This window comes from Phanerochaete carnosa (genome assembly GCF_000300595.1).
Source record: "Phanerochaete carnosa HHB-10118-sp unplaced genomic scaffold PHACAscaffold_7, whole genome shotgun sequence".
In the NCBI taxonomy this organism is placed as follows: Eukaryota; Fungi; Basidiomycota; class Agaricomycetes; order Polyporales; family Phanerochaetaceae; genus Phanerochaete; species Phanerochaete carnosa.
The window spans coordinates 3007582-3023970 of NW_006767634.1; the positions used below are offsets into that span (position 1 = coordinate 3007582).

Sequence of the window (16389 nt, forward strand, 5' to 3'; positions counted from 1 at the left end):
GTCGAGGAATCCTCTCTGAATATTAATGGCTTAGCATGCATAGTACACTCTACTAATCTCCCGTTTAGCCTTTACCCCTTCGACCTCCGCTTCGAGATAGCGCCTACTGAGAAACATGCACTCCGTCGACACATCCGAGAGCCTATGAATAGAGGGGTCTGGTGCGTTTACGACAGGCGTCTGTTTCTCATCCTGCATGCTTGGGCTCGTAGGACGACAGTATTGGGAGCAATGGTTGCAGGCGCGTCGAAGAGGTCGGTCGAAATCGCCGCGTTGTTAGACAGAACACAGCCGCAGTTAGGGTTCAGCGCATCCGGCTCGCGGAATGCGTCGTCCCAACATATCATCCGGCCAGACATGTTTTAGATGGCTGGCTAGCGTCCTTTTCAACAGCCAACGTCCCCCTGAACATGTGTAAAGATCAGCTGCAGACCGCAGCAGAGATGCTCGAACAGGTGAAATCCACACAGATTGTGCGAGAGCAGACCTCACATGAGGTATGAAGCCTCGAGGCATAAGTCTTCGTTCAACAATCAATGTGCCGAGGAGCGAGATGCGAACCCTCTCGTAATGTACATGGGCGTACTCTAAAATAGCGCAGCAATTATCAATGGCAGCCTCACGAGTTTCGTCACGATAGATCGAATCCGGCGTTCGACTGTATCGCCTGCAAGAGCTTCTCCCGTAGCATCCTTTCGCTCGTGTATCGCGGTAACTGGTACCAAATCGTCAACAATCGACAGACCAGGAAGATTCGAGGCTGAGCTTACCTTGAGTAGGTTCACACAGGTGCTTGCTGTCGGTAATCTATTCTCGTCTGAGCCTGCGTCACGTACGGCAAAGTTGGGCACAAGCTCCTTGAAACCTCTGCATAGCACAGCAGAACATCAGCGCCAGCACGTTGTGATCTTCAAGATAGGAGGTGACACGTACAGCAACGGCGGTCGACTGCAGCTCGTTGCAAAGCGGAGAAGCGCACGTCGCTGGTCCTGATTAAAAGTGTTTACGACACGCCAGAACATTTCGATTGTTGACTCGTGGTCGTTGAAGAGCCCGCCATACTGTGTATTTGTGCGCAGATCGTCTAGATCAATCGGCGAGTTAACGCCGCCAAGGAGAATTTGCAACTCTTGCTGATTAAACATCCTACGTGCCCGTTCATATCAGCACCCACACCATCGTACTCAGTCCAACGAGCACGAGATGCAACGTACCGCAACCACTTGGGATCAATCATCTCCGACAAGCCCTCGAAAAACGCGTCGCTCTGGCGCTTAATCTGCTTATTCAGCCGGTAGTGTGAAATGAGGTAGATGTATTGCAGACGGTTTTCGCGTGTCACTGGTATCTGGTCGCCATTCGGGATGAGCGGGATCGTTCTGGTTACATCAAATTCTGGCCGCAAGGTCGTCATCAGCGGCACGAAGCAAGCAAATACGGCAACAAACCTTCGCTAGTAACGGCAAACGTGAGCGAGAGGTCTTCTGGGTTGCCGGTGTAATGCTTGAGGAAGATGAGGCCTTGATAGAGTTCCGGGTCGAGCGATGCAAGGTCATCCAAGAAGCTTTGTTTGCCTAGCCACTAAGAACGATAATCGTTTTTTGTCAGGGAGGAAAACAAATCAAGCCGGATATGAGCTCACCTTCGCTAAGAAGAATCCCGCGAACGCGACGTCAACCAGGATGCCCTCGTAGAGTGCCTTGCCGAGTATGCGCCCGATGAACCGGTACCACGCCAGGCTTCCCGCTGAGACCTTGGTGTAAGCATAGGCCTACATTAGACGAACGAGAGTGCTCACATTCGGTCGCATACGAATGCGGGTTGGGATACAGCTCGTTCTTCTTGCTCGCAAGCCACAGCCCACGATCGGTGTCGAACACCTCCTTACATAGTTCGGTGAGGAACTCTTTAAAGACTCCACCACCGTCGATGCCTGCCCTGCACGCGTGCAAGATCCTGATGAGCCCTGGCCTGGCGCAAAAGTATGCGGCGCACTCACTCTTCCTGCCCAAACTGGTCGATGAAGGTGATCGCAATTGGTCCCTTGAGGTCCACATCACCCAAACGATTGAACCCGTCCTGTGCAATGTTGCCCCTACGCACAGTAACCCGGACGGGCGGGTTAAACCCAGCGTGCCGGCTCCGCAAATTGTATCCACGAGCAGCAGCGTCGTTTTGTACGAAACTCCGAAAAATGCTCACACGCACATCGAACGGGATCGCGAAGGGGATGTTGTTGAGCACGCCGAGACGGGGAGACAGAAGGGCGATCTGGCGCTTAGAAAGGTTACGCGGTGCGGTGCCGGTAGTATCGTGCGACATTTGCGATTCTTCGTAGCTAAAAGAGCAACAGTTAAAATGACGTGCGATGAGTGTACGGTAAAAAGCAAAGTGCGTACATGGCAGCATCGACGAAAGGGCCAATGTCAACTTGCGAGGTCATAAGCCAGTGGTCTGGCGGCGTAAACGGACGTCGCGAGCTACAGCCGAGCACGTAAGTATACTTGCGGCTGCCACAGCAGAACATAAATGGCGCACTCTCTCGCGTGTATCGCTTGCAGTAGCTTCGTCATACGCTCTCTCACATTTTCCAGGCTTAAGTTCGGTATGCCTGGGACAGTTGCTTCGCTCACGTTCGTCTGGTCTTCTCTCCAATACAGCACAAACACGATACTGAGCAACTGCTTGCTGAACGATGCGATTTCATCTAGCGTGAGCGGATTCCGCGCAGTAATGGTGGTCGTCGCTGTGCTGGCAGCCAGCGTGGCAGAAGAAAGTGTAGTTGGAGAGGACGAAAAGAACTCGTCGTCACCCATTGTGAGCAGTGCTTGATTGTAGAGGTCGACAAGAAAGAGAAGCGGCGGCCAGTGTGCAGCGTGAGCTGGGTCTTTTCGGCGTTAGTAGGGTGACTACATCGAGAGGCGACGCTGGTGGCGTACCTGTCAACGCAGCAACGTTTCCCGCGGTTCCGAAAGGGTTGCGTCTGACATACCCTCGATACACCTCCCTAACGAGCCCGCCGCCGCTCCACGCAACAACGACGCCGGCAATCCGATCTCGACGGCTGGGCCAGATCGTCGAGAGGGCCTGCAACCACTTCACCAATGCCTCCCTGCTCGTGTTGCCAGTATGCTTGTATGCTACGGACACAAGCGAGTTCAAGTGGGCGGGGGATGGCAGTGTTTGTAATCTCATGCGCGTCTTGCTGTCGAGGGTAGGCAACGGCCGAGACGGCGCAGTGAAAATCGATACGACCTCGACGTGTGTACTAGACTCTCCTTCGTCCGATTCCTCGTCATCTCCGGCCCAAGCGTTGCTTCGTGGAGTATTACGTTCCGGCGGCTCAAGTGCATGAATCGGCAATACCATCATTGTTTCCGCAGTGAGGCGCAAGTAAGTCGCGACCGCAGGTGCGGGGAGAGCATTGTACCGTGGCGGAGCGAATGCAGTCAGATTTGCCAGAAGTTGGACGCGCGCATCGTCTGAAGTGATGAAAGCAAGCACGCGCGGAACTATGTCTACGGTGAGATGCTGTAGAGGAATACGCGGCGCGAGAAAAGTAAGAGAGAGAAGCGGGAGGCGGTTCGGCAAGAGGGGGACAGTGAGCACGCCTGAAAAGAAGTGAATGACGGCGAGCATGAACTGGGGGGACGCAGGGTCAAGGAGTGTAAAGGGCAAGACGGAAAGTGATACCAGCGTTGGTAGGCTGGGTATTGACTTGGACTGCGCGGGCTACACAAAGGATTAGCGACAGTTGAATTTCTTGATAAGAGAACGTACGACGCGGGATATTGCACGGCCAAGCAGGCTATAATACCCATGGTTTAGGAGATACGAGAGCAGCTCCATCTGTGCGCTCGAGAGCTTCGACGATGACTGCGGCGATAGAAGAGCTTCGATGACCCGAAGTTGTGCATCTGCGGCAGAAGATCTAAGACGGCAGGTGAGTGGAGGATATGTGAAGAAATGTAGGCGCGTACAGTGGGCTGTCTGATACGGCATGCAGTAGGAGTACCGATACTTTGCGTAAAGAAATTGTCCACGTGGGATCTGACCCAGCTTCGATTAGGTGTGCTACCGTTTTGTATACTTAAGTCTCGTAAGAAAGAAACGATTGCATCGAATGTACTCACCTGCATTATCCACCAGTATCGCTTCCGCCCACCGCCCAAGCAAAGCCTCGTCCTTGCCAATAAGTACCAGACATCGCAGGCCAGTGATATTCGTGATGTTATCCTCAAATGTCCGTCTGAGCTCGCTGCGCACACGTTGAGCATGCTTGCGACCGCGCCACCAGCTTTGTATGCGCGTGGCGCTTTCTTGCCGCTTGCGTAAGTCGTTCCGCTGCATGCGTCGTGCTTTCGCGTCCTGTAACAACGACGTTTGGCTGGTTGCGGTGATAAGTCCACCTAGGTTGATTTCACGCCGCCGCCCCCCGGGGCCATCGCCGAAAAGAGGGAAGTCCATTGTGGATGCTGGCTGACACGGAGTGTAGTATCGTGCGTGGTTAATCCAGCCGTATGCGAGAATTGCACGAATATTGGAGGACCCAACGATACAATAAAATGGTGTGCAGTTGAAGAGCTGACGATGTCTAGGAGGTCGAGGTCGAGGAGAAAGATGCGCTGGACAACGTCGAGCCTGACCTGGACGACGTTTGCGTCAGCTTACACCGCGTAAGCGTAAATGTGTCAACTCTCGTCAGATTTTCGGCAAGTTCCGGCCGCGCTTTCCATTCATTATCAATGCCTGGGTTTGCTCGTTTTGCGTACCACTTCCTTGCCAATGCTACGCCTGCATCGTTCTCTGTAAATGTCGCCCCCTTCTCTACAGCTTTCTCCTGTGTATGGGACGCCCGAAGCCTACCTTGTATTCGATCCGCGTGACCTACTAGCGACATAAGGGTGTGAAAAGTGGCTGTCAGACCACCCGGCCAGGTGCCTGGCTGAGGCAGAGAGCCTTGATACGAGCGCAGCTGTAAGGTGGTTAGCTCACAGCAGCTTTCCCAACAGCTTCGCTCTGTTCGAGCCCATCCGTCTGGGATAGTCGTACTTGCCTGCGAGCTACTACCTATTGCTTCCACTGCGTGGATATGTAGCAACGCTAACGGGTGCCACGAATTGGTGGTGCCCTCCGAGGCTGATCAATGTACGCATCGCGCGCACGCATCCTTGCTTTGGCCGGCCCTTAGTGACCAACTTGCTGTCGTTACGAATCATCCGTGGCTTTTTGCATCATGATGCTGATGCTTTGCTCGTGAACCTAATACGTATATGAAGGGAACCAAATCATCATCTCTCACTGCTTCGATGCTATACTTGACGCGTGATGTCTCTTGCCCCAGCGTTCCGCGAATACATCACTGCATCTGTCGCCGCTGCATCCGTTCATCTGGCTGTAACGCCGCTCCAAAGATCATCCGTGCCATTCGAGGGTGCCTTCTTTCAATATGGCCCCATTCCGAAGCGACTTCTCAGAGACGAGCGTGGACTACTTGGATGATTCTTGCCGTCGTCAACCGTCATTATACGCCAACAGCGTAGCCTTCTGTCTAAGCACTGAACACAGAATTTTACCCTGATCACTGGTCCCTTCGAAGCTCGCGCGAACTAAGACCGAGTTTCTCAGCCCATGCAGGACCCTGCATAGGCTAGGCCCGTCAACCGGATGAATTGCCCCGGGGGTTGCGTCAAAGTCCGGATATTTGGATCTGAAATGGCCCAAGGCTGGTCCCACCATCTGGATATGCGATCGCGTTTGGTGCCAGAGCGTCGCCAAACCTGGATATTTGGGCGATGGCGAGCCAAATTCACCAATTATCCGACGGATATGGGGTGCCCTGGGTCCGGCCTACCTATCTAGGGAATATTTTGGGTCCTGTCCATGCATTTTGAATGGTTTCCTAGCCTAGAATTGCTCGATTTGTACCCAGATAGCGGCTTCATGCCCCAAAAATGTTACAGAAACCTCCAAACCCCGGCTGCACGCTAGGGCGCGTTGCGATGGCGAATGATGATCCTAAGATCAGCTTCTATACACCACTAGCATACGAGTCGTGTGATGCTCCAAGGAGTCATCATGCCAGGGTCCAAACTCAGTTCCGGAGTCAGTAGGGGGCGAGCATTTAACCATCAGGGCAGTGATGGAAGAGCGCGTAGTCACCGGCCCCCGTACGTGCTTCATCAAGTCGTTTATCGCTCGTCATATCACACAAGAAAGTAAAAGGAGACCGAAACACAAATCGAAACTGAGCTGTCCAAGACGTGATGTCATAGAGGTCGCCGCCGTGGAGACGTTCAGTCATCGTTGGAAACTTGTGGCAACAAAACAAATGAGAGCGATTCGTATTGTGAGACCTTGTGAGACTTTCCAGCAGAAGTGGCTGACTAGGACCGTTCAGTATCAAGACATCATCACTGGAACGCGACCTTCCCGCTGGCCCGGAGGCGATGTCTACGAGGACATTTTAGAGGCGTAGATATGCCCACAGAGAGGCAGCTGACCTCAAACGCTTCTTCTGGCGCACGTGTATACCTCTTCCTTCACAGGCCACTCTAGCTTTGATGGCTATGGTCGTTCCCCTCCCTCTTGAAAGTCTTTTTAGAGGCCTCAGGTTTACGAGGCCTGGCCTGGCCTGATCAGTCCTGCTACAATCGCCACAGGCGAGACTTCGCAGGCACACCCGAGACACGCAGCAGATTGAGATCTTTCGGAGCCTTCCAACGTTCGATCGCTCCCGTTTTGGGGTCGCGTGCCAAAAGAGGTAGCCACCGTGTGGCGACGTCACTTGTTGAACAGATGCTGCAGGCGCCCGGGGCGGCTGGGGAGATAGTATATAAGTACTGAAACAAAGTTCCGTTCGCTCAACACCTTTGCACACACGACCCCCCCACTTTTGCAAAGCCCAAATACCCCAGTGCACCATGTTCAACTTCAAGACCTTTGCTGTCCTTGCTGTCGTCGCACTCGCTGCGCAAGCACAGACGACGTCGTCTGCTACCGACGCCGGTACGCCTATTTGCCCTTATGATATATAGCGAAGTAACTGATGATATAACTAGCGTCGACCACTGACACTGGTGTTACCAGCGCGTCTTCAACCACTAGCGATGCCTCGGCCGCTTCGTCTGTCGTCTCGGCCGCTTCGTCTATCGCCTCGGCGGGGTCCTCCGCTGCGTCTTCGGCTTTGAGCGCGGGCTCTTCCGCAGCCTCGTCGATTTCTGGCGCTCTCTCGAGTGCTCTCTCGTCTGCCTCTGGCGCGGCGTCCAACTCGAGCGCGACCGGCAGCGGCGCGTCTGGCAGCTCGACTGGCACCCCGGGCGCTGCCGCCGCCGTTGCTGTCAACTGGAATGCTTTGGTAGGTATGGGTGTTGCCCTTGGCGGTGTCGTCGCAGGGGCCGGCCTTGTTCTCTAGGTCGTTGGGTGATGGGATGAGTTGGACTCGGACCCTTTCGAGCTCTTTCGTTTACGGCCGTTCTACATGCGTTACATGTGGAACCCTTGCGAAAAGTAGTCTTACGCTCGTTTTTGCCCGGGTCATTACCGGATATAGGCACATTCACGAGGAGCTTTGCGACGTCGTTCCCACTACCTTTTCATATCGTCTCCCCTACCGTTTATTGACCTACCCCACCACTTTGTTGGCCGTTTTACTTTTCCGTTGAACGCTCTAGCCTTTTATTGACCTCTATACCATTTTATTGACGTTGTTAGTTTACTGTTAATTGGTAGTGGGTATTGCACCGCGACGCTTTTTCAAGGACCTCGAAGAGCTTTGCCAGATTTATCCAATTCATGTTTGCATGCTGCTTACTGCGCACTCATCGGTGTGTTATCGTCGTACGTCCAGCTGTGTCCTACGTTCTTCGCGTACTCAGCCAACTGTTTTTTTGTTTCGGGGTTGGGTATATGATTTACCGCTGGGCGAATAACAAAAGTTGTACACTGATATTCTGTCGACCGTAGTCTGTGATTGGCCGAAGCTATCGTACATATATATATATATATACGACGAGAGACGAGTCCTCACCGGAGGGGGGAAATTGTAGCTGAGCTGGCGGTGAGCTCACCTTCGCCAATTGAACGCGCATGATTGCGGGAGTGCTCAGTATTTTACCCCGTGCGTTCGAAGTTGCCATGAGCGTTGCCTCGGTTTGCGTTGATCCTGATATTCCACGTCCAGTCTGAGTACTCCGCTGTCCCGCCATCTTTAGACACAACTGCAGGCGTCGCTAAGCTGTTGGCACCTGCACCGGCAACAACAAGCAGATCTGCACCAGTAATCGAGTCAAATTGACCAATAAGCACAAACTCAACTGTCCGGCATGAGTTTTGGTTGAAACGTTAGAGACCCATGTCATTATTGGCCGAGCAGACGTCCTAATAACAGCTAGCAGCGCGCAGGCAGATATGATGTTGCACTGCTTCATGTTCGAGACCGACAGCGTAACATCTTTCGACGGCTTAGCCCAAGTGCACCACACTGCACGGCCAAGTGAACGCAGGCACATGTTGGGGCGTCTTCCACCTCCGCAGGCTCAATCGAGCTTGAGCTTGATCGTCGACCGTCTTTCACGTACGGAAACACCTTAAAGCATCCCTCGATAACCCTCATACTCAACAGTAGCGATGCAGGGCTGTACACTATCTGCGCCTTGCTATCACCACCAGTGATGTCTCGTTGCGTGCATGCGCCTTTTCGAATACCAGCTCCACTAGGGACGTCGAGGTGTCAGGTGTCGTTCGTTGTCGCCGTTGGCGACGCGGGCACATGCAATTGACGCGCCACCCGCACGTCCCGATTCAGATGATCGCTCCCCACACCGACGCTTGTTCCGATTTCGTGGACATGCCGCTTCTGAGGGTTCTCTTGAGGTGTGTACTCAATCTGCTTTCCGCTACAGTCTCGGATGTGCTCCTCTAACTAACAGGATCAGATGGAAGGGTCGTGAGGGCTGTGCGCACATGACAAGATGACTCATTGCTCGCGCACTCGTTGGCAAGCTGGCAGAGACAGCGGGGACCGCTCGCCGTCCTCTGGGCGGAGGGCAAACCGCAGTGGGCGAGTCACGGGACGGGCAGGCGTATATGGCGAGACACTCGCACGGTGCCTTCTCACTGTATTTACGTGCCCGGTGGTTGGAGTGTCCGCTTTGGACTTTCTTCTACCTGCATTCAGCTAGCTTCTGGAAGCCTGACCTTGGTCACGCACCCACAGCGAGCGTACGCCCTTTTTTGCTACCCTTAGCTCTTACACCTACCCCTCTTTCTCGTTCTCTGTCCCTCTCACCGCGAGGTCCACTGTCTTTTCCCGCTCCCGTCTTGCTTCCCCCACTTTCCGCCCCGAGCCTCAAGCTTCGAATATCGAGCCGCAAGAGCATTCCAACGCGCACGCACGCCATATTTCGCCTCGACGTTGAGCCCTAACCCAATCAAGACAAGATGTTCAACAAGTCATCGTTGTTAGCTGCCCTCCTGGGCTGTGCTGTCACTCTGGCTGCTGCCAAACCGATTGACACCAGCGCGGTTCCTACTTGCGTGAACAGTTGTGTTACGAGTGCGGGCGCAGGCTCGGGCTGCTCCGGCCTGTGAGTTGCTGTTTCTGTTGTTATCTCCAATTACGCCCATGCCTCGGGAAGAATTGAGCTGATTGATACAATTGCAGGGATACTAGCTGCGTTTGCGCAAGCTCTGCCTTCCGTTCCGCATTCACAGGCTGCATCCAGTCTTCGTGCGACGCGAGCGACGCCGCCTCCGGTACAAGCTTCTTCGACGCTGTCTGTTCGGCTTCTGGTAAGTAACGTGGTTCAGCTTCTATGCCCTGGTTGTCAAATGAGTTCGAATGAGTGCCGTGCAACGGTTCTGAGGCATTTGAAGGCTCCCAGCACATGCAGCCGTCGGACTGTATGCTAGGCGTATCATGCCCGCGTCTGCCCTCACGCAAATACCTCTCTGCGATGGTATCCCTTTTCCGGAACATGCCATAGTGGGCTAGTGCAGATATTGCACGACCTCTCCCCTGTGGAGTTTAAGCACTGCAACGGGCTGTATAGTCCGCTCAAGTGGGACCAGGCGAGACATTTGTTCGGTGACCATCTCGAACACAGTGACGAGAGAGGGTGACGATATTGCGAAAACATATGCCTCTCAAGGCGTCATTCATCTGTACCATTTCTGGCCACGAATTCTCATGACTACATTTCTAGCATCCACTGCACAAGTTCGCGTCGCGCGTCAGGAGCTCGCCAGCTCTTCTGCAGCCTCCAGCGTTTCTGACACTACACCTTCCGTGTCAGCGGCAAGCACTGGGGTTTCCGAGCCTCTAAGCTCCGCAGGTTCGTCGATGTTAGGTGATCTTCCCGACTGAAGCAAATGCTGACTCGTGGTCTGTAGCGTCTTCAAGTGTTGTCATCGTCTCGAGCATCACGCCCTCACTCCCCTCAACCCTCTCGGGCTCGACTATCACGGTCTCCGCCACCCAGACAGGCTCGGCAACAACTTCCGCCTCCACTACCGAAGCCCATTCGTCCTCATTCCCGCCCTCCGCTTCGGGCAGCGGCAGCACAAGCGTCGTTGTTAGCACCGACTCGAGCGGCAGCGTTGTGACCACTGTCGTCAGTAGCACGTCCTCTGAGGCCTCGACCGAGCCCACCGTCTCTACCTCGAGCGTCACTCTCCTTTCCAGCGGAGTCCAATCTACGGGGACCCTCACAGTCCCGCCTGTGACGCTCAGTACTCTCAGTACAACGCCGAACGACGTGACCAGCGTCGTCACAGTGCCGACGCCTAGCCTGCCGAGTACCTCGCCCAGCACGACTGCCAATGCGGGCGTTCGGTCAGGTGCTCAGGGTGCCGGTCTTGCTCTGGCTGGTATCGTGGCCGCTCTCGTCTTCTAAGAAGCAAGCAATTATTTATGAGGTGCGCCCATAGGGGTTGGACTTTCATTAAGACGACTATGGTAATTTCAGCTCGTCCCCCTTTGAGGACACTTTCCTTGGACTTTGTTCGCGCGGACAGTGGCGGATGCCTTTGACTCAGCAGAGCACCGTCGCACCCCTCCGTTGTTGTTTTGGGTAGTGGCTTCTTCGTTCCCCCCTGTTGTTGTGTTGTTGTTGTTATCGTTATTGTACGCCCTCGCCTCTCTATTACACCCTCTGCACACTTTCCCTCCGCTGTACCCCCTGTGGACACCTCAGCCTCGCTCTTGCGTGGTTCCCATGTGCAATATACCCAAGTGCCGTTTGCCATAGGCCGTGTATTATGCGTGCCCAAGTGAGTAAGGGTACGACCGCGCGGGGTGCCGCCGTTGTTTATTCACAAATTAGCATTTACACATAAAGTTGGTAAGCACTACAAGATGTAGTTATGTGACTACTAACCAGCCTATAATTCGAGATGGCAGGTGAGCTATGAGAGTTACTAGTCATTAAATTTATGTGACATTTGTATGCTTGACGTGCAGAGAATCCGGAACATTCAGCAGTGTTCTTGCGTCTCATCTCTGTTTAGCTAACTCATGGGCCAACAGCTGCACAGAGCCTTTACGCTGAGGCTCGACGCCTGAGGAGTGCAGGCAGCGGCCGGCCCGAGGCTGTCCGCCTCGGGCGATCTCGTCCCAACAGGGCAACTCCTTGATTATCGGAGTTTCTCCGAGATATCGACGCTCTGTACCTCTTCTACGCCCCAGGTGCTCCCCACAATCGTGTGCCGAAGCTGTATCAGACGTTCCAGGTACAAGCGCTGATAGCGTCGGAACCGCTCTCACCGATACTCGCAGCTGGGGTCGGGGTCGAGTTTAACTGCTGTGCATGCCATATTAAAGATGGACGTCATTGTTGCTTTCGCTTCCGCCGGGAACTGATACGAGTTCGATATTTGCTATAAGGGCGACGCTTTCTTCAATCTAGCCTAATATGTATCGCTGACGAGCCAAGCTCAGTGAGGCTATTGGAACTTAGCGGATGCTGGGCGCAACGTAGCCATTTGAAGCCTACGGTCTCCGGCGCGACTTTGAATGGTCTGCCTCGTTGAAGACGTGCTGCAGCGAAAACGGATGGGCTTGCAAGGATGTCGGCGATTGGCTGCGGACGCCAGGCGGTTAGGAGAGGATGCAGCCATATTTGGATAGATGACTTTGGCTCACGAGCCGCTGCGGCGGCCAATCAGTTGCTCATATGAATACTGCCTCCCGGACGACACTGAACAGCGAGGGAGCTTGGAATGGCAATCGTACCCAGCTCAGTGCGCAATGCAGAGATGTGATGCGGCATCGAGGGGCGATGGGTCGGCGTCGAGCACCGTCGCGGAACCATTTACGGGCGCTTCGACGAACAGCACAGCTGCCGCCGGCTCAGGCAGTGACGTGACGCACTATATCGCCAATGTGACGAGATGGTCACACAGCCTGCGCTCGCCGTCTCAGCAGTGTCCGTCCCTTGTTCTCCTCTATCTCTCGTTGCACCTTCTTCCTCCCCGTGGGCTAAGTCCCAGCCGCTCAGAGTCAACTTCAATCAAACCTGCCGACGTGCCTCCATCACTTCGAGGACGCGACGCCGGCGACGAGGACGATAGCTAACGAACAACCCCCGGCCGTGCGCACGTTCATTCTGACGACATCTTCGCCGACCTGCGCTTCAAGCGTGACCTTTCCTCGACGCCTTGGTCACCTGTCCCGCTGCTTTATTGGTCTGCATTATCTATCGCCACTGGGGACGGTCACGACGCTAGGACGCCGCTATGGGGAACTGCGTATCGCAGGTAGACCGCGAAGCCGCGGCTCGCTCACAGGAGATTGACAAGCAAATCGAGGAGGACTCGAGGAAGTTTAAGAAGGAGTGTAAGATTTTACTACTTGGTAAGTGCTCTTTCATGCTCGAGAGTCTAAGAAGGATAGTGGGGAGAGGTACGGAGGTTGCTGGGACCTTACCGCGTCGCCGCTGCAGCCACCGTTGCCGGCTACGCCGAGTTAGCCCAATACAGATCGTATGGGCCTGTGTTGTACTCCAGTGCAGTCACGGATCACCCCGCCCATGATAGTGGTACGAACGTCGGTCGCGACTGTACCTGGGCTGCCGCCGCTGGACGATCTGCCCTCCATGCGGCGTCGTACCCCTCCATGTATCAGGTGCCGATGCTCTCGGAGTGGCGTCATGGTTATTGTTGGGAGTGTGGATGTCTCATTCGTCAATCCCGACTCCCGGCAGCACCTGCACGGCTCTGTATCTGATAGAACAAGGCGCAGTGGCAAGCCTGCCCAGACGCTGCGCGGCGCATGCCACAACTGCTGCTAACCACCTCAACAGGCTCCGGCGAGTCAGGAAAGTCGACCATAGTCAAGCAGATGAAGATCATCCATCAGAACGGCTATACGCGCGATGAGCTGCTTACCTTCCGGACGACGATATACAAGAACTTGCTCGAGTCGGCCCATCATATTCTGCTCGCTATGCGCAAGATCGGCGTCGATTGTGTGAACCCGCAGAATCGGGTACGTGATATTTCAAGCGTTCGCGGCCTGCCGTCGCTGACAGCCAGCCTAGGCAAGTGTAGATCGCATCATGGATTACGAGGTCGTACCGTCAACGTCTTTCTACTTCTCGGAAGAAATGGCCCAGGCGATATACCAACTATGGAAAGATCCCATAATACCGACGATTATGGACCACAGTAGCGAATTTTACCTTATGGACAGCGCATCTTAGTAAGTGTCCCTGTAGCAAATCAGATGGCCTTACTGAATAGCTTATCTGCAACAGTTTCTTCACAGAAGCGCTGCGAATAGGTACACCAGATTATGTTCCGACCGAGACGGACGTGCTACGATGTAGAGCGAAGAGCACCGGGATTACGGAGACACGCTTTAGCTTGGGCCCGTTATCGTGCGTACTCTGAGCTTTTACAGGCATACGCAGCTAATGGTGGCGGGACCAAGAATACATATGTTCGATGTCGGTGGCCAACGGTCAGAGAGGAAGAAGTGGATACACTGCTTCGAGAGCGTGACGTCGATCATTTTCTGCACCGCGCTGTCTGAGTACGATCAAGTTCTACTTGAAGAGAGGAATCAGGTACGTCACAATCTGTTATCATTGCGCAGTCTAGTGCTCACATACGCAGAATCGTATGGCGGAGTCGCTCGTCCTCTTCGACTCTGTCATCAACTCCAGATGGTTTCTCCGAACGTCGATAATCCTGTTCTTGAACAAGATCGACGTATTCAAGAGCAAGCTACCAAAGGTGTGTAACGAGCTCCTTGCTGCTCACGCAAACTGACCGTCAGTCTAGGTACCACTCGAGCGTTATTTCGCAGAGTACACTGGGGGTGCAGACATTAACAAGGCTGCGAAGTATATACTGTGGAGATTCATGCAGGCGAACCGGGCACGACTAAGCGTTTACCCCCAGTGCGTAGCGCCTCGCCTGTCGCATTCATCTCTTTCCTGATCAACTTTGCTACACAGCCTGACACAGGCGACGGATACAAGTAACATCCGCCTGGTCTTCGCAGCGGTGAAGGAGACGATACTACAAAATGCATTAAAAGACTCGGGGATACTATAGCCATGGCCGCGTCGTCTTTTCTTGCTTTGGGGGACTCTTTCGCCGGGTATGTTCTTAATCGCCTGTGCGAAAACTCTATACTTATTGATATCGCAGATTTTCTCTTGTTTGTATGCTGCAATTATTCGCCATCTCACACATCTCGCATCCGTACCATACATCCATTGTCCTTGCTGTCGTTGTCGCGTTATCCACTACATTTTCTCTCCACCACTTGCGCCGCCATTTGCTTCCCGCCAACTGTCAACCAGTTATTTCGACCGGTTCATCGACGAGCACCTGCGTGCTCTCTGCACGATCACCTCGTTGCAACTATCGGACGGTTGCATGTCGCACTCGTGCAGGGTGTGTCACCACAGCGGCATCCGAGCGCACCCCGAGACTTCATTCCCTGCTCACTACGCACGTCATCGCGGAGCATGACGCCGCGACGATTCAGGTCTTCTCTCGCACTTGAACATGTATACCTCCCTTACGCTCGCTGGCACTTGCACACACCTCTATTGTATTTCCTTCCTATGCCCCCGGTCCTGGTTGTCCGTCGCTTGCTGTTATTGCGCTCCCCACATCTCCAACTGACTGGCTCTGCTACTCCGTCATCTTCGTCCTCTGCGCAGCCAGGTTCGCTTCCCCTGTCGCGCGTCTCCCTCTACTTACATGATCATTACTATTATACACTCTGCTCTCGTTCCATTCCTTGATTCCTCTCTAACTCGAGCTGCTGTTCTCCTTCCATGTTTTTGTTTAGTATTCTGGACCAGTCTCTGGGGTTGTAACCTTACATTAGAATCCTGAGCAATTGAATACACAGAAGGGTGGTCGGAAGTTGTTTTCCCCATTACTTGCGGCGTGTACCGCGTCGTCCGTCCGCCACTCGTGCAAGCGTCTGCGCGCAGCTCACTATTCTCCTCGCTCTCTTGCGCTCGCTCTTTCGCACCGCGTTGTACAGCCAGGCTCGCTGGCTGCCCTAAGCTCTCAGTAAATAGCATCCACGCATCGTGCCAATCGCGCCTCTTGCGCCTACTGCCGACGTCATGGGGGATATATGACGATAACTGCAAGCATGATTACAATTGCCTGCTCGGAGCTGCTGCGAATAGGCCATAAAGTAAGCCGAACAAAGCAACATTCAAACACTTACAATTTGCATGCGTACTCTTCGTGAGCTAGGCAGCGGCGACACGCGCTGGAGCGCCCGAGGGATCGCACGACTTCTTCCTCTACCGCCGCTTCCTCACCCTTCCCCACCACACGGGGCTAATTTTATACTATTTTGCGCGGATAGAGGTACAAAAAAACATTCAGTTTGTTTCGTAAATACACTTAAGCTATTTTCCTATGGGGATGTTATTGTTTTAGTGGTATGAAAAGATACACTGCTTTTACACCTTTTGAGGTATTAGGAGAGTCGAAATATTCTCAGGGCGAAATCATCATCATTTCTTTCTCCACATTTTCCCCAAAAAGATTCCTTCCAGGTGAGACAAAAAGAGCAAACTTATTTTGTGGTTCCTGTCTCCACAAAATATGAGGTAGAAAAGCTGGACTTTTATCAGGGAAACTTGTATGGAAAAAACTGGTATTGTTTTCAGACATAAGATTGGTCACCCACTCATGGCCTATTGCCCCCTTCTCATCGTCTGCTGTGCGCCCACTCATCGCCCCGCGCATTGATGGCCACTTGCTAGGAGATCGCCCGCACATCACCCACACATCACCCACTCATTGCCCACTCATTGCTCACTCATCGCCAAAACAATGGTGGTCACTTACCAGTAAATCGCCACTTACAATGCATGACCACTTAAACAAGCAACTAATCACTCACCA

General features: G+C 53.6%; 4 protein-coding genes across 4 annotated transcripts; 3 read left to right on the forward strand and 1 right to left on the reverse strand.

Annotated features, from left to right (window-relative positions):
• Positions 1 to 517: 517 nt before the first annotated feature.
• On the reverse strand, positions 518 to 5131 carry PHACADRAFT_260396 (uncharacterized protein). The gene is made up of 16 exons (XM_007398460.1): positions 5057 to 5131; positions 4867 to 4975; positions 4134 to 4806; positions 3981 to 4074; positions 3781 to 3931; positions 2940 to 3732; positions 2539 to 2887; positions 2400 to 2480; positions 2000 to 2338; positions 1799 to 1938; positions 1643 to 1746; positions 1449 to 1581; positions 1215 to 1395; positions 934 to 1146; positions 771 to 867; positions 518 to 715 (listed from the first exon to the last, which is right to left on the reverse strand). Exons 3-16 carry the CDS (start codon positions 4465 to 4467, stop codon positions 632 to 634), a joined length of 3093 nt encoding a protein of 1030 aa, XP_007398522.1. The 5' UTR covers positions 4468 to 4806; positions 4867 to 4975; positions 5057 to 5131; the 3' UTR covers positions 518 to 631.
• A 1746-nt stretch (positions 5132 to 6877) lies between these two features.
• On the forward strand, positions 6878 to 7857 carry PHACADRAFT_260400 (uncharacterized protein). Its single transcript, XM_007398461.1, has 2 exons — positions 6878 to 7008; positions 7062 to 7857. Exons 1-2 carry the CDS (start codon positions 6924 to 6926, stop codon positions 7412 to 7414), a joined length of 438 nt encoding a protein of 145 aa, XP_007398523.1. The 5' UTR covers positions 6878 to 6923; the 3' UTR covers positions 7415 to 7857.
• Positions 7858 to 8741: 884 nt separating this feature from the next.
• PHACADRAFT_211483 (uncharacterized protein) lies at positions 8742 to 11256 on the forward strand. The gene is made up of 4 exons (XM_007398462.1): positions 8742 to 9587; positions 9665 to 9792; positions 10206 to 10334; positions 10393 to 11256. Exons 1-4 carry the CDS (start codon positions 9442 to 9444, stop codon positions 10893 to 10895), a joined length of 906 nt encoding a protein of 301 aa, XP_007398524.1. The 5' UTR covers positions 8742 to 9441; the 3' UTR covers positions 10896 to 11256.
• Positions 11257 to 12478: 1222 nt separating this feature from the next.
• Positions 12479 to 15387, forward strand: PHACADRAFT_260403 (uncharacterized protein). The gene is made up of 9 exons (XM_007398463.1): positions 12479 to 12853; positions 13302 to 13486; positions 13539 to 13699; positions 13755 to 13877; positions 13931 to 14066; positions 14116 to 14235; positions 14284 to 14402; positions 14460 to 14605; positions 14656 to 15387. The coding sequence occupies exons 1-8, from the start codon at positions 12736 to 12738 to the stop codon at positions 14557 to 14559; spliced, it is 1062 nt and encodes a 353-aa protein (XP_007398525.1). The 5' UTR covers positions 12479 to 12735; the 3' UTR covers positions 14560 to 14605; positions 14656 to 15387.
• Positions 15388 to 16389: the final 1002 nt, after the last annotated feature.